General features: G+C 45.2%; 7 protein-coding genes across 7 annotated transcripts, besides 25 other annotated features; all 7 read right to left on the bottom strand.

The window, feature by feature from the left end:
* Window positions 1-15,736: part of a sequence feature (sequence corresponds to BAC RPCI93-5L5) that runs on past the window's edge.
* Window positions 299-356: a microsatellite.
* Window positions 406-513: a sequence feature (CT-rich).
* Window positions 873-927: a microsatellite.
* Window positions 905-957: a microsatellite.
* Window positions 1,065-1,119: a sequence feature (GA-rich).
* Window positions 1,623-1,659: a microsatellite.
* Window positions 1,868-4,156, bottom strand: Tb927.3.5140 (hypothetical protein, conserved; the record flags this gene model as incomplete). The annotated part of the gene is made up of 1 exon (XM_839011.1): window positions 1,868-4,156. One exon carries the CDS (start codon window positions 4,154-4,156, stop codon window positions 1,868-1,870), a length of 2,289 nt encoding a protein of 762 aa, XP_844104.1.
* Window positions 4,634-4,665: a sequence feature (AT_rich).
* Window positions 5,628-5,651: a sequence feature (AT_rich).
* Window positions 5,915-7,273, bottom strand: Tb927.3.5130 (hypothetical protein, conserved; the record flags this gene model as incomplete). The annotated part of the gene is made up of 1 exon (XM_839010.1): window positions 5,915-7,273. The coding sequence occupies one exon, from the start codon at window positions 7,271-7,273 to the stop codon at window positions 5,915-5,917; it is 1,359 nt and encodes a 452-aa protein (XP_844103.1).
* Window positions 7,078-7,111: a sequence feature (AT_rich).
* On the bottom strand, window positions 7,611-9,731 carry Tb927.3.5120 (hypothetical protein, conserved; the record flags this gene model as incomplete). Its single annotated transcript, XM_839009.1, has 1 exon — window positions 7,611-9,731. The coding sequence occupies one exon, from the start codon at window positions 9,729-9,731 to the stop codon at window positions 7,611-7,613; it is 2,121 nt and encodes a 706-aa protein (XP_844102.1).
* Window positions 9,880-9,904: a microsatellite.
* On the bottom strand, window positions 10,123-11,580 carry Tb927.3.5110 (hypothetical protein, conserved; the record flags this gene model as incomplete). Its single annotated transcript, XM_839008.1, has 1 exon — window positions 10,123-11,580. The coding sequence occupies one exon, from the start codon at window positions 11,578-11,580 to the stop codon at window positions 10,123-10,125; it is 1,458 nt and encodes a 485-aa protein (XP_844101.1).
* Window positions 11,990-14,806, bottom strand: Tb927.3.5100 (DNA repair helicase and transcription factor protein, putative; the record flags this gene model as incomplete). Its single annotated transcript, XM_839007.1, has 1 exon — window positions 11,990-14,806. The coding sequence occupies one exon, from the start codon at window positions 14,804-14,806 to the stop codon at window positions 11,990-11,992; it is 2,817 nt and encodes a 938-aa protein (XP_844100.1).
* Window positions 14,879-14,910: a sequence feature (CT-rich).
* Window positions 15,737-21,225: part of a sequence feature (sequence corresponds to BAC RPCI93-48K5) that runs on past the window's edge.
* Window positions 15,775-16,371, bottom strand: Tb927.3.5090 (tryparedoxin, putative; the record flags this gene model as incomplete). Its single annotated transcript, XM_839006.1, has 1 exon — window positions 15,775-16,371. One exon carries the CDS (start codon window positions 16,369-16,371, stop codon window positions 15,775-15,777), a length of 597 nt encoding a protein of 198 aa, XP_844099.1.
* Window positions 16,473-16,510: a microsatellite.
* Window positions 16,602-16,625: a microsatellite.
* Window positions 16,674-16,702: a sequence feature (AT_rich).
* Window positions 16,812-16,845: a sequence feature (AT_rich).
* Window positions 16,957-16,995: a microsatellite.
* Window positions 17,211-17,233: a microsatellite.
* Window positions 17,336-17,364: a sequence feature (AT_rich).
* Window positions 17,405-17,440: a microsatellite.
* Window positions 17,771-17,814: a sequence feature (AT_rich).
* Window positions 18,043-18,073: a sequence feature (AT_rich).
* Window positions 18,506-18,557: a microsatellite.
* Window positions 18,904-18,947: a sequence feature (AT_rich).
* On the bottom strand, window positions 19,450-21,045 carry Tb927.3.5080 (hypothetical protein, conserved; the record flags this gene model as incomplete). The annotated part of the gene is made up of 1 exon (XM_839005.1): window positions 19,450-21,045. The coding sequence occupies one exon, from the start codon at window positions 21,043-21,045 to the stop codon at window positions 19,450-19,452; it is 1,596 nt and encodes a 531-aa protein (XP_844098.1).

Below are 21,225 nucleotides of genomic sequence, written 5' to 3'. Positions count from 1 at the left end.
CTCATCAATACAACTAAAAGAAAAAAAAAGTATTGCGCATGCGGCTGAAGCCGGTAACAAGCAAACGGGGAGCAAGAAAAAATCAAGAATAAAAACACACACAAACGGAGGGTAAAACAAAAGAAAGGAGGGGTCGAGGAAATTGAGAAAAGACGATGGGAAAAAAAAAATGGGAGAAAAAAAGTAACGAATTAACACACAAGGAAATAGATCCTTTCTCTCCTTTCATGAGGGAAAGGGGTACAGTAAAAACAACGGTAATGAAAAAGCAAACTTCTTACGGCATCACAGATATCACCAACAATAAAAACAACAACAACACCAACAATAAAAACAACAACAACAACAACAACAACCATCACCACCAACCGTTGGATTTTCTCAGTTTTTTTTTTCGAAACGAGTGAAGAAAGAAGGGAAAAATAAGAATCAAAAGAAAGAGGGGGAAATAAAAGAACAAAAAGAACAAAAAGGAGAATAAGGGGGAACATAAAAAAAAAAAAGAGAAAGAAGCGCAAATATACTTTGACATGAAGAAGAAACTTCACACAATCATCAGTGTTGCACTTACCTCTTTTCCCTCCTTCCTCCCGTGCAAATATACACAAACACAAACACACACGTACCCGTATTTGGATGAAAAAACACTAACCGTCACGAGTGAGAAGGAAACAAAAAAAAATGTGCGTATATAAATATAAATATATGAGTGGCAAGCGCAGTAAAACAAAACAGCAGAATAAGAAGAATTTTTTTTCTTTCAAAAAACATAGGAAGGTGCTGAAGTTTGTCTTCTCTGGCACCAAGCTCACACACATGTACATAACTCATGCACATAAAAACTGGGCTCCTTCGCCAAACTAGTTGATTTGACAAAAAAACAAAAAAACAAAAAAACACAAAAATATATAAATATATAAATATATATTTATACTTATTTATACTCATTCAAATATAGGTCGTATAGCATGATCACTTAACCATATATGACACTCAGATAAACGGTGAAATAAATTGATAGGCGGAATCCAGGTGCGCTCCGGCCTACACAACTGCAATTGTTTTTCCTTTTTCTTTCCTTATTTTTTCCCCCCCCCCCTTCCCTCCCTTCCTCTCCTTAAGTCGACATTTCAAACGAAATAACATCACCACTTCAACACCACGCTCACGTGGAAAAAAAAACTAGTGTTACCACATGGGGGATCTGGAAGTAAATGAGATAAAAGAGAAAGGGCACATACATATTGAAGCCTTACTAATTGTAAAAGCGGTAATAAACTTACCCCAACAAAGAAATATCTTCGACTCGTTCTAACTCGTACTTGCCTTCGCAACTCTTCACGTCGATTTTCACTCGCCGCGCTGTCATTGTCTTCTGCGCACTCCCCAAGCGCACATTTCACCACTGGCAACCCGCTCCATCCCCTCATCCTCTAGAAAAACACAACAGCAACTCCAACCCAACCAAAATATTGTAACTGTTTCTGTTTTGTAAACCCCTCCTCTCCCCCACCCCCCCCCAAATATCTCTTCGTTTTTTTTTTTGAATCCCTCCGTTCCATTCCGTCTCACGTCCTCCTCCCTCTCCTCCCTCACAAGCTCACTGTGGTAAAATTTCACTGTATATATATATATATATATTTATTTATTTATGTATATTCCCTTTTTCCTTCCTTTGCTCTTGGTTGTCAATTCCAATTCCTTCTCTCATATTTCACCTCCCACACATACATACACAAACGCACCCACACAGAGGCATCGTTACTCCACACGGAGCTGCTCCTCAGCCAAAAGAAGAACTGTAAACAATACTAAGCAACATCAGCACCGCGGGTACGCACAGCAGAGTGTTGGCAGCATCCATTTCTCATTCCTGAGCTGGGCCTGCAGCAGCAGTGGTTGTGGTACCATATGGAAGCCGGCAAAGCGGAATCTCGCAAAAAGAGCACCCAACCTCCAGCATTCGAATAACAATTTTTGCAATATTTCTCGCGTCGTCGATGCCACTGTGGAGTCGCCCCTCAAAAGGACACTGAAGGACCTCCAGCATGGCCTTTATTTTCCCCTGCTGACACTGGAAAAAGTGGGCAAAGACCTGCTTCACATCAATCCACTGGTAAAACATGCTGGGGAAGCGGATCCCTTGCCGTGTCACACTATGCACGTACATAAATTCACGAAGGTCCGCAGGTCCGTCTGTTACTAATACGGTACGGCTACCCGGTGGTATCGTTTGCGCGTACCAGCGTTCAAATTGCTTGATTACATCTTCCAGTGGAGCGGCGCTATCAATGTCCTCCTGCCGGATGCCGGTAAGTTGGCGGCAGAATTCACTCAGCTGCGGTTTCACCTTAGGTTTCACGTAGCGGTGAAACTCCGTTATGACGCGCTGCAGCTTGGCGTCAACCACAACCACAGGAAACTCAATTATTTCGTGTAAGTACGATGGTGGCGCGTATTCTTCACACGTCGCCTCAAAATCTACAACAAGTAAATAGTCAAAAGGACACTGCGAGAGGGACAGTGCACAGTTCATATAAGTCACCACCGGTGAATGGGAGTTACCCCAACCACCCCGGGAACGACCACCGCTATAAAAATTACCTCCCGAGTTGTGAACATAATGATTTGCGGCCACAGCCGCTGCTGCTGCTGCAGCCGTCCTCCTGCGAATCATACCTTCACGCGACTCTAAATTAAACGTTATGCTCGGCGAAGTTGTGGAGGAGCCCACATTTGACGCTGCTGATGCCCCTGCAGAGGTGGTGAGAGGCACCGTGGGTGAACCAACCGACGCACCACCTAAGGAACTGCTTTCCGCAGTCTGTGTGAAAGAAGGACGCTGATGTGCAACTGAAGGTGAAGACAATTCTTTCTGTTTACCGGGTGATGATGTACCCCCCGGATAGTAAACAGGCGCATCCGCCCAAATTGTAGAGGAAGAACTAAGGTGTGTTGGCACGTACAACCGGGAGTGAAACGGAGGTGCGTCCCGATTTAATCGAGACCCGGCAGAGGCGACAGCCACAGTGCGGGTACGATCGGTGCACTCCTGCTTTTGAAATTGCTGCTGTTGTTCCATTGGTTCTGAAGCCTCCCTCTCAGATGATGCAGCAGCGGCTGAGTGGGTGTCAACGCAACTTACCTGTGGTGGAGGAAGCTGGAAACAATAATCCTTGAGGGGCGTTTCATCCTTGCGAAGTTCATCATCACTCAAATACCAGTCGTTACCGAGGGTGCTGTTTAGTTCTGCCGCTAGCTCGCTGCGATTGTGAACCAGTTTACACACTTGGTTCAACTGCTTACGAATATCCTTCCATAACAATTCGTCTTGGGTTTGTGCGGGTGTGCAACCACTGTTACTCGAACCTGTAACTACATCAGCCACACTCGCCTCCGCTTTCTCGCTTACCGATTGTGAAGTACTCATCTCCCCCTCATCTCCTACTGGCGAGAGATCAGATAAAGAAGCACCCGCCAGGGCAACTTCCCTCAACACGGCCATAAGCTGCGGGAGTGTTTCTTCCCGTGGCACTAACTCAAACGAAGATGTGGGCGTATCATTCCCAGTCATGGTGCGGGGTTCCTCCACTTGCCTGTTGTCATTTCCAGTGAGGGTTGGTGATGCACCTTTTTTGGTGACGCCAATAGGAAGAATCCTCTTTTGCGAGTAACTCTCATCACTATCGACCTCCTCCGCCATCACATTGTCCCTCCCATCAGGTCCGGATAACTCCTCATCCCGCCTGGTGACCTGCTGCTGATGTTGTTGTTGTTGACGGCGACGGCGACGCGTTTGGTTCCTACGACCTCGGAGAGAAGGCGGTATCGCCACGTTGGGTGACTCGTTCATCAACAACGAAAGCCACTGCGCAGCAATGAACCTTACCGTACGGCACTTTTCCTGGTTAGAAATAGCGGGAGCTCTATTGGATTGAAAGCGATGACCCTCACGCCCTGAGTGTGTTGTGTCGTGTAACTTTAACCCATCACCAAAGGTTGGTTCCACACCACTTGCTTTAGAACCAATATACTGCACGTTATCTATGCATGATGAAGTGCTGCAGCACTGCGTATCGGAATAGGCATTTCCGTCACCCGTGTCTGTTGGCTCACCATGAAACGTGCAACTTCTACGGTTCTCCTTCAAATCCATTTCCAATCCAGTCTGCAAGCAGAACAAAACAATAAACAATAAAACTCCTCAAGAACAAAAAAAAGAATATGGGAACTTTGTAGGTCAGCAATGTTTTCAACTGACAACACACACTTCCTATTATTTTTTTTTTTTTTAGGGGGGGCTCCAGTTCCCTTCCTCCCTCTTCACTTCACTTTACCTCTCCCTACGTGTGTTCCTTTTCTTTGTCCACTATGCAAGTCTTTGACCTCCACAGAAATGAAAATGTATACCTTTTTATTGTTGTTGTTGTTTTTTTTGTGCAAAAAAAAAAAACAAAACTTGCCCCTCAACAGCACACCCTTGACGAAGCGAATTCCCCCGTATCCAACACTTGTCTTTCAAACACCCCTTATGCAAACGCCTGAGAGATGATGAAATCGGCCTGTGGATGCGGTTACCGTACGCCTCCAAGTTAATGCGCGCTGTTGTGGCGGCTTAAACCGAAGAAGAGCGTTTTTTTTTAAAAAAAATAAAAAGAATAAAAAGAAAAGAGAGAATAAGTGGATGAAAAGATGAAGTAATGTAATGTATGACGATAATAGTGAACAACAAGAAAACAAACAAACAAACCCCAAAGGGGGAACCCTGAAAACAAGCGGCATGGAAAAATATGCGTGCGTAACCATGAGAATGAAGGAATTTCACCTGATAAATAACACAGCCAAGACATAATGAAGAAAAACATATGGAGAACCAGTACGTGAAAAAGCAAAAAAAACACAACGAAACAAGTAATCTTCATTGTTACACCAACTTTATGCTACGTGACGTATGTTTACCTCCCTCTTCAACTTTAGTTTCCTTTTCTTTCTTTTACTGACCCTCCGAAAACACATTCTCCTTCATAGTTAAATTCTTTTAACCCCTACACCAGATTTGCCCTCTTTGATACCCAATGATTGCTTGAACTGCGCTGCCATAAAGTAAAGAGTGGGTGGAAATGAAAAAGAAGTTATGTCTACCAGCAAGCACAACATCAGCAACTTAAAAAAGAAAAAAAGAAAGTGGCGGAAACCACTGAACCGCCATGAAGAAGTCTCCCTTTAATGTTTCGCCTTGCTCCTTGTGTTTGTATTGATGATGAGCCAACTTCCCTCATATCCCTTTTCTTATGCCTTTTCCCCTAATGGATTTAAAAAAATATATACAAAAAATAGCTAAAGAAGAAGCAAGCACTTTGTACGTGAGGTTCAAAATATTTGCATATAACAAAAAAAGGGGGGTCGCGCATATGCCTCTAAACCCGGACAACACAACAACACATGGCGATGAGATTAGTTGGGACAGACGTAAAGAAGTTAAAATGAGGACGAGTAAAGAGGCGGCGTGTATCAAATTTCCATCCTTCACGTCCACATCAACCCTAATCCCTTTTAATGTGTTTATAGTCGTGGTTCCCCCTTTTATTCCACCATTACACGACAATTGGAGGTTGTTGTTGTTGTTGTATTATTATTATTAATTTTTTTTTGTTTTTTCACTAATTGAGTTATTTCAGTTCGATGACTCCACTCCCTCCCCCTTCGTTAGGATCGGCTACATCACTACCCCTTCAACACGATAAGGGGACACGCGGAAGACAACGCGCACAACAAACATCAACGTTGGCAACCAAACTCTCAGCTAACTCCCCACACATACGCAAACACAAACAGTGTTGCTTAACCACCCAAGCACTTTGCTTCACATCTAAAGCAGTATAAGAACAACAAAAGAAAAAGAAAAAAATAGCAGTTAGAGCAGCGTCATCACTTTCCGGTAAATGAGCAACAAAAACAAAACTAATCCAAGCAGAGCCAAGACGGCAACGGCTACCATTCTGAAGCGAACGCCGTACAACCTGCGGCCGCGATTCTTCATTTTCGTTTGTTTCCACAGTTGGTTGCGTTGGTTGAAGTTTTGAGGGTAGCGGCGCCGGTGTTCCATCACCTCTGCCATATGTCTCTCACCGAATGTAAAGTAATCTACTCCAAAGCATTTCTTCGCAATGTCATCAACAACATCAGGGTCAAGATAACCGCTCCCCTCCTTTCGGCGGTACAACGCAGTATTTGGCATGTCGTAGTGAAATTCATCAGTTAATGGGATTGCCACGAGGTAGTTGAACACACATCCCGCACGCATCATAGACACCGCGAGGCGGGCAATATTCACCGCATCGTCAAAACCGCAGTGCTCACGTCCCTCAAATGTTAGCTGCAACCGTTCAAGCATGGGAACTAGTTTTAAAGGCGTACCACGATTGAAGAAGTGTGCAAAGGTCGTGCGGATGTCCAGATATTCGTAAAAGATGGTGGGGAAACTAATATGATCACGCAAGATGGAGTGCTCGTGCACAAAGTTTTTCAAATCCCAAGGCCCGTCCGTAGCCAAGGCAACTTTTGCACCGCGTGGAATCGTTTCGGTGTACCACTGCTCAAATAACTTCACAACTTCCTGGAGGGTTGGTGCGCTGTCAACATCCTCCTGCGTTATTCCTGTGAGTGCTTTACAGAAAGGGGTGAGAAGAGGATTACGTTGCGGTCGCACATATGAACGAAACGAACGTTCCTTGTCTACAACGCCACGCCTCACGTCAACTAATACACCGGGTAATTCAATAATTTCGTGGGGATAATTGTCATTTTTATACTCGCATGTCGCTTCCACGTCCACGACAATCAAATAGTCGAAGAGTTGCCTATCAAACGGATTTCCCGGGTCGTAAATGCGGTTTCTCCTAACAGTATGCCCGCCGCGGTGCCGGTGGCCCGAATGCGAATGCGAATTTCGGTGACCTCCATGCGAGTTGACCCTTTGCCCGTGGTAGGCGGCGATACGGTCTTTATTCCTCTTCTTTTGTTCCATGGAGCGCTTGTTGTGGGGCGACATGTTTCTGTAAGCGCTATACGTAACGCAATAATAATAATAATAATTATTATTATTATTATTGATGACAGATTTAAAAAAAAACATAGAGAGGAACATAACCAAATGTATTTGTAGTTTGCGAAGAAAAAAAAGAGAGAAAAGAAAACAAATGCAGATGAGGATTGAAACAGGAGGAAAATGAAGGAACTCTGGAGGAAAAGAAGCCTCACACGCGCCCTCCATGCAATCTCGTGCAACGCGCCCGCAAGCAACGGGGTATCATAACCAAATACAACCATGCACATCTACATTCAACAACGCAATATAGTCAAGAAAAGAGGAGGGCTTGGAGGGAATCAATTAAAGAATATACAGTACTCATCTCGAATGCAGAGCAAACTAGGGAAACAAAAAGACAAAGATAAGAAGGGAGAAAACAACAAGGATCAGATACAGAACCCAAGTATGCCCACACCGCACTCAGACACCGGCAGTAATTGTGTCCAACAGGTTTCAGGGTCACTTCTGGGGAAATGTCTCTGCAGCTCAGTGCACTCAGACTCACGTGAGTGATTGACCCTTATGAATTTTGCGGCGTCTCCACAGCCAGACCAAAGTGTTCCCTGCACGAAAGATAATAACAACGATGATAAAGGAGCTGAGCAGCGACGGAAACCTCATCAACGTTTTCTCGGCAATGCACACCATGGTAAAAGACAATCTTCGTTAAATATTCCTCTTCTTCAACGGTGCGCAGCTCGACATCACCATCGGGATGCCACAGGGTGATGTCGTCCTCCGGCCGCGGTAGTCGGTCCACACCGCAAAGTTTTCCCGCGATGATGTCCACGCAAAGCTGAACAAATCGAAGATTATTTTCCCTCGGTAAAAGCACACGCATCATCGCTGCTGAAGGAATCAAATCCGCAAGACGGCGGATATCACCCTCGTGCGCATGAAAGTGATGTGCACCGAGAGCGACGAGAAGAGACTCCGTCCAGGGAGACGGACGCAGATCGGGGAAGTGCTTCAACAGAATACGGGCAGCCTCAGCGTAGCCATTGGCTATGGCATAGTACAATGCCGTGCATTTTGCATTATCACATATATATGCATCGGCACCCTCATTCAGCAACATCTGCACCACTTCACTAGGGTCACTGTTGGGGTTGTTCACAGCACAAAGGAGTGGTGTCCAGCAGTACCGTGATGATACAACAGGATCTATTATACTGGTATTCACAATAACCGCAACACCGCGTGAAAGTAACGTCTTCACGTACCGCACATTATTTCGGAAGCAAGCACGATGCAAACTCGAGACATTATGTGCCATGTCGTTGTCTATTCCGCTATCCACCAAGGCGCGAGCATCGCTGCACTGCTCCACATCATATTGTGTACCGCAGGGCCGCTGGAAAACCTCGGGAAACGCGCGGCAAGCCGCCCCGATGCTGTCGAATTCCTCCACCGTCAGCCCATCCGGAACCCAGGCACCTGAACTCTGCGTGAAACGAATCCTTTTAACTGCAAGAGTTCTATTCCTCCTTTTACACTCACCCGGGTCCTGTTGCTCAATAGCACCCCGTCGCTGGACGAGCACTAACGCAAGTACCTCAGAAGGGACATTACTAAGCATCAACACGTAGTCCCCCTCCCGCGCATCCTCCCGTCGCGCAAACGTTTTGCACCGATATTCCAACGAGTGTCCGAAGTCAAACACACCCATAGCGACATCATCCTTCATGTTTCGACCAAGAAGCAGAAACGGGCCCCAAATGTCCAACAGACGCTTCAGTGAATACAAGGAGATAACACCACAATCCCTATAATTTAACACGTCCATAACCGGCTCATGAAGGCACTTGGGCAACAAACTTAGTGCTGGGGAGCAACTCTCAGCGAAGCACGCCGGCATCCCTTTTCCAACATACGAATTCCAAAGCCTCCTTACATAGATATCGTCTGTGAAGTTGGCTGTGTCAATATAAATAGTTTCTCTACAAGCCTCTACGTACCATTTTAAATGTGCCAGTAGTTCGTCCACATCCCCGTCAATGTCTGTGAGTACATCAAGAATATCTTCTGGCACATTTCCAGTCACCTTCTCCCATAAAACGATGTCATCACACAGTTCTCCTTCTGAAAACTGGTTTAAACTGGATTTGGCGGCCCTTGAAAGGGGCGAAGCCGGCCTCCAATCGCCTCTAGCTTTGTACTCATTTACCTTATCCAGCGCACGGTGCAGTAAACCGCATATAGCATCAGAGAGTCGGTAGAACACAGGTACAAGCTTCACGGAAAATTTGAACCCTCTAATTTCAAGAAAATAATTGTGCGCGGCGCTAATACAAGGAAAGACGTTCAGCAGCGATATACCCGCCTTAATACAGGCCGATTCGAGACGGAATGTAAGACTCAAAGCGTCACCCACGAGCGATTCTGGCAGTGTCATGGGATCCACACCACACAGACGGTACTCAACACTCATATACATGACGCTGAACAACTGAAGTTCCTCCGAGGTGAGCACTCGGCCCGTAATTTCTTTCACCATTTGCTGCAGCGCGGCGATGGGCGGGTGGCGCTGCCCGGGATGGACGAGTTCGGGAAAGTCCTTCTTGTCTGCAGCCCGTATTACTTGCACGAGTGCACGCAATTCGGGGGAAGTGGAAACACCACGCCCCTTAGTTTTCCACATGATTCCTTCAAGGGGACCGTACGCAAGGAAATTTTGGAAGACAAACAGAGCGTGAAAACGAAGTGGAAAAACAGCAACAACAACACAAGACGAAAGAGAGATCGGACATAGCAACAGTTAGAAAACACTGAGAGGGCTACAAAAAAGAATATATATATATATATATATATATACGAAAGTTGTGAACTGAGAGGAATAATGGAAATTACTGTTAATACAGTTCATGTGACGGGTAAAAACATTTCGAACAATTCCAAACGCCGCAAATAGATCAATATACAACCATGGTTTTCGATACAGACATAGTAACAGGGAAAAGAAATGCTGAAATATATACAAACAATGCACTGTTGATCCCCCACAACCAACCTTCTGCTATCTACTCAAAATTTTACCTCACACGCGCCTTTGATTGCCCCACATTTTTACTGGCGCCTCTAACAGTTGGACAACCGGCACGTGCTGACGCCGGTAGTCCCACTACAGGCCGAGTTAATGGCTGCTCTGGGAGTCGCCGCTGTATTAAATGCACAACTGGCAGCGGATCCAAGTGCATCCATGCGTAGGGATCACGACGCCTTCTGGTGCCTTCACGGCCTTCACTAAATGGAAAGGCCAGACGCCGGGATGCGGGGAGGTACACAGCGGTGTAACCCAACTCCCGCCATTGACGAAGCAGCTCTTCATGCGCCTCCCTTTCCAAATCTTCAGCACCAGAGGGTCGTAGTAACCTCCCGCCCCTGCCGTCTGACGGTGTTTCTTCAGATTGTCCATGGAGATGCTCATTTATCTCCGCCTCTACCGAATTCTCGGGGTGTCCCTTTATAAAGACACCGCTCCTGCTAGCATCAACCCCAGTTAAGAAGAAGTTACTGCGGTGCATCTCCAAAAGGCCGCTAACGCCAGTCCCTCCTTTGGCATTCTGGCTTTTCTGTGCCCCCGGCATAAGACACATTCCCAACTTCCGGGTTTCCTTCGTGAGCATGCTTAGGGGAACGTGCTGCGCCGCGTTCTGTCCAATGAGACGATCGGCTGGTGGGTCGGCGGCGATTCGCCTCATTGCGCGCATTCGACGCTCTATTGCTTTTGTATACATATCGTCAACAAGCTCAAACCGGCGCTTTGACTGCTCGCGAAGAAGGTTAGTCTCCCTTAGTTTCGCGTCCTTTGCGCGTCTGGCCGCCTCTGCTTGCGCCTCCACCGCAGTGACTCGCCTCTCTGATGACTGAATCATCTGAAGTAGGGCCTTATCCAACCCCGCTGCAATAAAAGAAGCCTCCTCTGGTTTACTTACCTCTGATTCGGCTACCGTAGTTGGTTTTGTTATGGGTCGTGGAGGGGTCACCACTATACTTTCTATCTTCGCGCTCTCGCTTTTCCTTTCGGGGGTACTTTCACTCTCGGATGTGTCTGTGGCACACACCGAAACGCGAGCAGGCTTCATGTGAACCTCAGCTACTGGGGGGCTCTCGCATCTTTTGTCAACCACAGCCTCCACAACTTCTGCCGCAGATCCAACATCCTTGCTTTCCTCCTCCTCCGGTATGGTTGGACTCGGTGTCTCACGCTTCACTGAATGATGCAGAGGTGACCGCGACCGTCTTTCTTTATCCGACCGACGCCGCTCCATGAGCATATTTATAAACGACTCACGTCGCAGCCTTTCCTCCTCGTCGCGAAGTTGCTGGATGCGATGCTGAAGCTCCACACGGCGGCGGAGCAGTTGGCCGAGGGAATGTCCAGTTTGAGCCTCATCAGCCATATCTTCCATTTCACGCCTGATGCGGCCGATTTCGGCGGCCACTCTACGCCTTGCCTGCTTGTGCTTTGGGTCCCCTTGTATCGACATGTTGCTAAATATTGTGACCTCGATTTCCGATCCTCGTTGCACAAAGAGGCACGAATACTCAACAAGTGTTAGAAACTTTAACAAGAGAAACAAGAAGGGGGAAAAGCGACATTGAAAAGATGGGAAAATAAGTAAAAACAAGGAGAGGTATCCCTTTAAGAAACTAAAAAGAAGAAAAACGACAAGCTTGGGAGAGAAGGAGTGGTGCACGTAGCAGCAATCCACGAAGCGTAACGTCGTAACGTACCGGAGCCGCAGAAAACTGTTGAGAAAGAATAAAGACTGCAGTAGTTGAACGGTGACACTGCGTTTGTGCCGGGAACGAAGTAATTCAATGCACTCCACCCATGTGTCATGAATTCCTTCGCGCACACAAGCGCACCAAAACAAAACATTCTAATACCTGCGACTAGGTAGTCAGCGGAATTCGGTTTTTAGAATTCTTCGCCACCATAACCTTCATCTGCTGCACGGCGTACTGCAGACACTCCTCTCCCCCGTGAAGGCAATCATGCTCGACAGCAAGCGGTCCACAACAGATACGGCGCACCAGCAGCGGATTGCCCTCCACCAACTGAACTGTACCGAATGTTTCCGGAGCACAAGAATCACTGAAGCATACGGTCCACTTCTCTTCCACACCCATGTTTTTCAGCTCCGGCGGCCGCGGCGTGTCACGAAGTACGGTAGCTGTCAAATCGCATCCCCTCACACCAGCAACAAATCGGCTTTGCATGCGAAGCGCAGCCTCCTGAGAAAAGGGTATCCAGTAAGTCCCCTTTGCCGCAACGGCACTATCACACGACGGGCCCGCACACTCGTACCACCAACGCGGCGGCCCAACACAACAAAGTTTTCCACCCGTCCGCAAAAAGTGCTGAAGGACCATGTCCGACTGCAGTACACGATAAGAAAATCCCTGGTCACGTAACCAGCTCTGCCGCTCATAACTCTGTGAAATTTCGTGTGTGTCCTGCGACACAAGGGTGTAGAAGTATGAACAGACGTTATCCAAGGAAGCGGGTTTTGGCCTCAGAATCCGACCTAGCCTTTGTGCCTCCTGACGCCGCGAAGCTCCCAGACCTGAAATTTGAATGACAACAGAAGCACATGGGATATCGAGAGCAACATCACCCACACGGGAGAGGATGATGGCGTTTATGTTGTCGGAGTGCTGAAAGTACTGAAGAAGATTTTCCCGCTCCATGTCACTCGTCTTGCCATCCATGAACGGTACGTGCAGGTGCTGGGCGTAGTACTGAATTCCATCTATTTGGTCACAGAAAATAATGACCTTATCAGGTGGCGATCTGTTACGATGGAACTCTAGCAACGCCTGGGTGCACCATAACTTATACGGATTTAAACAAACCACTGAGTGCGCCATCCGCGTTGTACCACGGCGAGCAAAAGGGTCCCCATCCGACTGGCTCTCCAAGTACTCCGTCAGAAAGGCCTTTGGCAGCGGGCACTGAATCTCTGCGCACTCCACTCGAGCAAGGAAACCCGCCCTTGTAAGATCCAACCAGTTCGCTTCGTACAGCTTCGGCCCTACAAGATGGCGCAAGTCGCCGATTTTGTCGTCCTCTCGCAGCAGCGTAGCACTCAACCCAATTACGCATTTGTACTTCACCTTGTTAAGCACCTCCTGAAAGTTGTGAGCGAGAGCCGTGTGTACTTCATCCAAGAGAAGTAAACCCCATGGTTGCTCCCCAACACTGGCAAGTATCTTTGCGGTCAATTTGGCATCCGCACTCTGTTCCATCTCAGGAACGTTAGAACGCCGCGCAATAAGCATACTATACGTCGTTATAAAAACATCGCCAGGCATTTGCTTCTTATCCGCTATACACACCGTCACCTGGTCTTCTGATAAGTTCGTCCAGCGAATAAACTCGCGCTGCCACTGCAAAACTGACATAACGTTAATGCACATCACTATGGTCCGCTTCTTAACAGTGGCTGCTGCACCAATGCCAGTAAGGGTTTTTCCAGCACCACAGGGCAAAACAATGACACCCTGGTGAGCTTTGTTACCACTTCTAAAGCGTTCCAGCGATGCAACCTGATATGGTCGCAGTCGGACATTCTCGGAAAGCTCAAGGTCACATACATGAAGCGAGTGATCCTGAACATAATCATAAAACAAGTCAGCGCGAACACTGAGCTCCTTGTAAAGTCGTTCGCGCACATTACGCATCTTTCCGTCCATCACCTGACTCTTGTAGACAATGCGAGTACATCTCCTTCCCACGCCACCTCCAAGGCCGTCACCGTTAGCTCCCTCATTCGTTAAAGATTTAGAAGCAACTGACCGACCCGATGCCGATGATGGTGCCTCGAACAGCCTCCGAAGTGTCTTTGCCCGACCACTTTCAGCGGTGCTTCTCTCCTCCACTCCACGATCCACATCCGATACAACCCAGCGGCGTGTACCGTGCAAAAGTACGGGAACGAGAAAGTCCTGAAGACGACTCACCAGATGCTCCATGTGATTGCGATCGGGACTCGTCAAAAAGTATGCTAATTTGGTTTCCTCTGCACGCTGACATTGCTGTTCATCCGAGTGCTGTTTGTCCCCACCGACAGCACGTCGTTTAACAGGTCGCAGACAAGGCTGCAACACAATTCGAACCCTCGATGAGTTCTCCTCTTCTCGCAACATCTGCTCGAGATCGGCTGGAAGGGGTTGGAGAGCGCCGGTGTTAACCACTGCCCGAGTCACTAAAGGCTCTGATTTTGCCGAAATTCTTTTACTAAGTGAGAGGAACCGACGCCGAGGCTCCGCCGCAACTTCCTTCGTCTCTTCCTTTTTCACCTGCCCCGCCAACGGGCTCAATTCATCCGTCGCTTCTTCGCACCCCTCTTCCGCTTTCACGTCGCCATTGGCGCTGACTTTCGCTTCTCCCACCTCCATCGGCAAATCCAATGAAGTATCTTGAACGCTGTCGCGCACCCTCCGCTCCAATGCCGCATATCGCTCTACATCCACTGGAATTTGCTGCTGCTCATCCAGCCGAAAGTAACGAATGACGTTCCGTACCATTTCCATGGAATACGTCCCTTCCGCAGTGGCAGCCGAGAGGGACGAAGGTGAAATGGTATATTCACTCACGTACAGAGTCCGGCAGACTGGCTCACAGCAGGCAGTAAGAAAGTCCATGAGATGCGGATACGCTGGATGACCATGGTTGATGAAAATGCGCCCACCAGGGCCAAGAATCATCACCCAATGACTGTGTGTTTATTGAGAAAGCGTGTGAGTAGTTCCAACCCAACGAAATGAGTTGCCCACGCAAAAAAAAAAAAATAAGAAAGAAAGAAAGAGAGGTAGGCACACACTCTTTCTCTTTTTTTTCCCTTTCCCTTATTCTCGACAGGTGTTCGAAAGAGGAGCAAGGAAGGGAGAACAACTCTGCAACCTCTTTTACCCAAGTTATGGTAAAAAGAAGGAAAGAAAGGATGAGCAATAATGACGCAAAAAAGAAGGGGTTACGAATGAAATTCAAATGCAAAAGCAACAAACAAAAGGAGCTTCAGCAGAGTTGGAAAAGAAGAAGTAAGACATATACTGAAAGGAGATTTAAACAACAATGTTGTGACTGCAACCCGCCCTACACTTTTTCACACTCACACATCGCTCATGCACATATCCCTGCCTCCCTCTCGCTGAAGTTTACTGGTGTTGTTGTTGTTGCTTTTCACGGCGCTTCCTGCACGAACATCGCACGCAAGGTGATGACAGCAACAAAGAAAAAAGATTTAAAGTTCAAGATAAGGGGCGCAAGTCTTCAAAGACAGTACGAGTAATGATGGGAAGGAGAACAGACCCAATGGCAAATACGATGGATGAAGATACGAAGACAAAAATAAAACAGAGTAGAACACACCACAATACACAATTAGCTCTCACGCATCCCATTCATTCATTCATTATTCCTTTGACTTATATCAAACACAAATAACAATGTGCCCGCCCACACACACACACGAAATAGCAGAAAAGAAAATTTTAAAAAAATACTTCCAGCGTAATCACTGGTCATCTCCCCCTCCCCCCAAAAAAAAATCCCCACACAATTCCCTTTCAACCATTCATGCTGATTTCCCACGCGCATAACTACTAAAGGGATACCACACAAATATGGGCAAGAGGAAATAAAATCAGTTTATTACCCCAATTAGGCAGTTCACTCAACTCCACGACTGCCAAAATTGATACAACATCAAAAACACAACAAATACAGTTGCCAATCCTTGAAACGAAATTACCGGAGCCGAGGCGCCACGCCACGGGAAACCTTCAGCCGACCGGCAGTTGGATCCAATCAATTGACGTGCCTCACTTGTCACCAACTCCTCCGTGCTGAGGTCAAACAAAAGAATATTAGGAATCGTGTTTAAACCATATCGGCTCATTATTTCCTTTCCTACAGTCTGCGCTTGTGTGAAGGGCAATGCAAGCCAGTCCCCATGAGAACATTCGCCACCACTTACGGATAAACTGCTGTACTTTGGATTGTAGAAATAAGCAGACATGGAGGACTCATCCTTGTCTCGTGAAACAAATATCACATCAAAATTGTGTTTTGCGCTGAAAAGCTCATGAAATGTGGCGAGTTGTGGTGTGAAAACACGACACGGAGGGCACCATGAGGCGGAGAAATATACAAGCAAATATTTCTTACCTTCAAGAGCAGTTGTTGCGGGTACCATTTTGCCATCCTGCCGAAGCAACTCAACGGTATGAGAACCGAACAAATCCTTCAGTAGTGTTTCAGCGGAGGGCATATGTGATTGCGTTCAAGTAGTAACAAGTAAGCAAAATTAAAAAAAAACAGTGGGCAATTTGAGTGAATAATTTATACTCTTTCCTTTTTATTTTTATTTTTTTGCTGTTATTATTATTATTGTTGTTGTTATTGTTGTTTTTTTTCTTCTTCACTTTGATCTGCCCTTATCGTATCCTTAAATTTGCTTTCTTTGATTTTTTTTGTTCTTCTTTCTAATTCACTTGATTATGTGTGTGTGTGTGTGTGTGCGTGCTTAGTTGACTGATATCCAAGTCAGGTAATCGCTTAAGTCATGTTCCGATAAATAATAAAAATTAAAGTAAATATATGGGGGGATAAGAGAAAAAAAAATGGAAGTAAAGACACGAAAGAATTTGGATTCAGTGAAACATAAAGGCGTGTAGTCACATCGCAGGAGAGGTAATGAGAACATACCTGATAATTTAAAAAGTAAAATTAAAAAATAAAAAAACAAAAACAACTTCTTTTTTCTGAAATTAAAAGAAAATAAGGAAACGATAAAAACCCACACCCTCCCAATAATTCATGTCATCACGCGATAACGTTATAAAAAGAAAAAAAAACATATAAAATATAAATAGTTATATATATATATATATATTCGTATTTTCTTTTTATCAGGCTATTATCTTTTTTTTTTCTTTCCTCCGCCCTCCCTCCCCGCCCCTCTGCCCTTCGATTTGATCCCCCATCTTTAATATTTTGTGTCCTATATTTCATTATTGTTCATTGGAGCGACTTTCGTTTTATGCATTTTCTCCCTCTTTTCTGCCATTAATTGTGTCACGTGCTTTCTTTTATAAAACCCACACACTCATACATATGCATATACATATACAATTGCATTATCTTCCTTCTTTTGGAGATCATATCATCCAAAGTGTTCTGCCTTGATGTAAATATTTGGTCGCTTAAAATATGGGAAATAATAGTTACAAAACAAATTAAAATTTACTTATTTTATTTATTTCAATACGGGTGTATATTCTTCTAGTGACCGGCAAAACAAAAATAACAATAGTGATAATAGCAATAATAATAATAATGAGAAAATTAGCTGTTGTTGTTGTTGTTGCTCTGTTTGTCTCCTTTTTTTTTTCCGCCCCTTTGCTTCTTCTTCTTCCTTCTCACAACAGTTATCAACTTCTAACTCGTGTGCGTCAGTTCTTTTTGTCTTTTTTTTTTCCTCCTCCCATTGCCGCTAGTCGTCTGCAAGTTATTCTTTTGAATCCGTCCCACGCAGCGGTGTTTTGAAGGGTATCGAAGCGAAACAAAGTCATTTGTGAAAATCGGAAGTGATTGGATAAATAGTAAAACGAATGTATTTATTATTTGTTATTTGATATTTATGTGAACAAAAACAACAACAAGAAAAGAATATATATATATATATTTATTTATTTATTTAAAAGAAAAAAATGTAAGTATGTAAGAATAGTCGTGGATTGTATGGGTGGAGCAGATTTGATAGCTTCATTTTTATTTTCTTTTTTTATCTTCTCACTTCTTGAAGTGGATGCGTTGAGTGCCTGTGAGCAGCAGCGCCATCGTGTGAACGTGAACTGCACAAAGTTATGTGCAAACCAAAATGCAAAGCAAAAAAAAAAAAGAGGAAGGATATAAAATAAAAATATCGGAGGGGAAAACGTTTTTTTTAATTATTATTATTATCATTTTTACCATTATTGCAACGGCATCGAAGAAAGAACAAACGGGCAAAATCATAACATATTCTTTCCGTTAATATTTCATTTTATACTGAGGTATATTGACTAATTCTTTTTCTCTCTGTGTTTTTTTTCTTCTGTTTTTATTTTTTGTCAACGGGTTCTGTTTTCCTCCTATTTTCTGTTCGTGTTTCCTTCTGTGTTCTGTTTTCTGTTGATGTTGTCATTGTTTTATTATTGAATGCTGGATTTTATTCGGTTTATTCTGTGAGTGTCCTCTTGTTGTTTATTTTATTTTTTTCCTTTTTGTCTGTTCCTTTGCAGTTCCCTTATTGTTTTCGTTTTAAAATACAAATAACGATATTGACAACAAGCAACTGCCTCATAGAGGGTCGTTTAACCGCACATACACACACACACAAAAAAAAAAAGAAAAATAATGAGATTGTATTAAATAATGTGAAGTCATATTAAATTATATTATGTGATATTGTGTAAAAACTACATTTATAGGAGCAAAAAAAAGAAAAAAGATAAACAATAAAAATTTTAAAATGGGGTGTCGCGAAACTCCGTTTCATCATGCAGAGAGTGTAAGTGCGTCGCATCGCTTAAAAAACGGTACATGTGAAATAATAACGGGGAAAAGGGGGGTTGAGAAGTTGCATTAACCAAAAAATAAGCACATTCATAAATAAATATATAACTTTCACATATTTTCGTATAATCGTGCATGTGCGTGTGCGTGTGCGTGTGAGAGTGAGAGTGAGAGTAGGGAGAAAAGGGTTCAATGAAACGAAGCATCAACACAAATGTGGGTCGAACGAATTTTGAAATGGGGGAAAAAAAATAATAAATAATAAAACAATTAAAAAAAACAATAAAACATACCATAAAACATACCATAAAACATAAAAAAGTGGAGGATTTGACTCCACCATCAGAAATTGAGATTTTCTTCTTTCATTACCCCAACGCACGTGAATCCGTGGAATGCAGAAAAGAGATGAGAGGGAGGAAATATTGCAACATGAAAATAAATTAATGTATAAAAACACACCCAGCAGCACACACAGCTTTTTTTTTAAAAATAACGAGAAAAATAAGGAAAGGGAATGAAAGGGGATGAAAACAGGTTTAAAGGGAAGGGAATATAGTTAAGTCACTTACAGTTATTTTCTTTTTTTGTTAAGTAAAGAAATAAAATGGAATACAATAAGGTGAAATGTAGAGGGAGAGGTTTTCTCTCCTTAGTCATGTCTACAGACACTTTAGAATTATTATTATTTTTTCGCTTTTTTCTCTCTTGTGCATTCACCGTTTGCACATCGCCGCAACCATCTCCCTCGCTCCACAATTCAAAAGGGAGAAATGAGCGTCAGAGATGCTCAATTACTTAAATCAGGAGTTGTGGCACCTGAGCTGTTGGGACTGTCGCGGCCCACCTCATGAAGCCAAATACGGCACCGGTAAAAAGAATGAAGGTATTGTGCTAACTCGCGGAACAATACGCGTCGCCTCGCCCTGTAGTAAACATACACTTTTTTGCAGTCCGCCTGGAATTCACAACCAAGGAATTCCATGTTCTCCACGCGGCAATCCGAAAATCTCGCGGGGACAAGGCGATTACGCAAGAATGATAGGAGATCCTTTGAGAAGCTGTAAAGCGCCCCGTCGTAATGATGTATCTCCGCTGTAGTGGCTGAACGCAAAATGAGAGCAGATGCCATCACATGCCACTCAGCCGCAGGAAAGCCCCGACTTATCAATTCGTCACCATGCAACTGGTCAAATTCCTCTACAGGGAGGACGGCGTGCACAGTTCCCATGTCAATTCCCATGTCACCCTCAAGGACAACCATCTCGCTTAATTTATAGAGGACGCCAGCCGCGCAAACACTGCGCCTGCAACGGTGATCAACAAGATATACATAACGTACCCCTTCAGGTCGCGATTGGTTCTCATCCGAAACATTCCTTGGCCGTTTGCTCAGTGGAGGAGGGCGCCGACTCATGTGGACCGTGAGGTCTTGAAAGAGCGGAGGCAGAGCGCGAAAAGACGGCAGCAACATGGGGAACTCGTCCCTCTTACAGTCCTCGCTCAGGCGCCTTAACGGACGCTTTCGGCATAATTGCGGAACAAAATCGCCGCAAGCATTCAGCGAGTCCTCCATTTCTGCCACTCCTAATGCGCTTTGGCATTCAGAACGCGCAGGAGGCTGCCGTGTGGGAGTTATGGAGTGAACAACAAAACAACAACCGCTGGGAGGTGGCACTGGACGTGTTGAGGGTTGAATAGTGCGGGGGGTTATCTCAACTGGCATTGTCAAAACTGCAGAGTTCGATGTCCGAAGGTTCTGCGGCATCCAACTGGGAATTGGTGGTGGGCGTATCGGTAGCCGCTGCATCTGCGCCGCGTTTACGACACCAATCGACCGTGTAACGATGCCTTCTACAACCCTTTTTGATGTTCCACATTCCTCATCCTCTTCAGTGGAAGAAAGGTGACTCCCGGAAGACGAAAAAGTTGTATTGAGTACCTTTGCGCTGTAGGGGTCGTGGCGCCAAAGCACACCGGGAGAGCTTAAAGGTGAAAAGAGGGGGTCGTCTCGCCTGGGTGGATGCTGAGCCTTCTGCACGTGCTGATAGATGGCGTCGAATTCCTTCAGCATGCTTAAGGGAACAGCGTAAGCCCTCCCGTTTAGTGACCGAAACGGTGCACGTCGTACAGCAGAAGAGGGTTCCTCCTTCGACACGTGTTTCTCCTCTACTGAAGTCCGAGAAGAAGGTTTCGTTGGTCCATGATTGTTCGTGTTAACGCCGCCACACATTGATGATGGGATATTTGCCACTATATCCGTATGAACCCACTTCTGCTTGCTGTCGTGGGAATAAGAAATGTTATAACTGGTTTCGTCACGTTTCATACATTTCTTCCACTCCGTCTCCAGTGATGCGCCGGCGACAGTCGACACTACAGGCATGATTCGATCGTTGTTTCTCACCCTTCAGTCCTGTCACCTTCCGTCGTCTAAGCTTTTCTATGTTCTCTTCCACCTTACGCCTGTTATTCGGCCCAACTACTTTCAATCAGTCAATGTGGCCTTATTCCAAATCAAAAAGACGTTTTTTTTTCACAACGGTTTTTCCCTTAGCTCCGTTTC

Source organism: Trypanosoma brucei, chromosome 3 (assembly GCF_000002445.2).
Source record: "Trypanosoma brucei brucei TREU927 chromosome 3, complete sequence".
Classification (NCBI taxonomy): Eukaryota; Euglenozoa; class Kinetoplastea; order Trypanosomatida; family Trypanosomatidae; genus Trypanosoma; species Trypanosoma brucei.
This window is presented reverse-complemented; position numbering and strand designations above follow the sequence as displayed.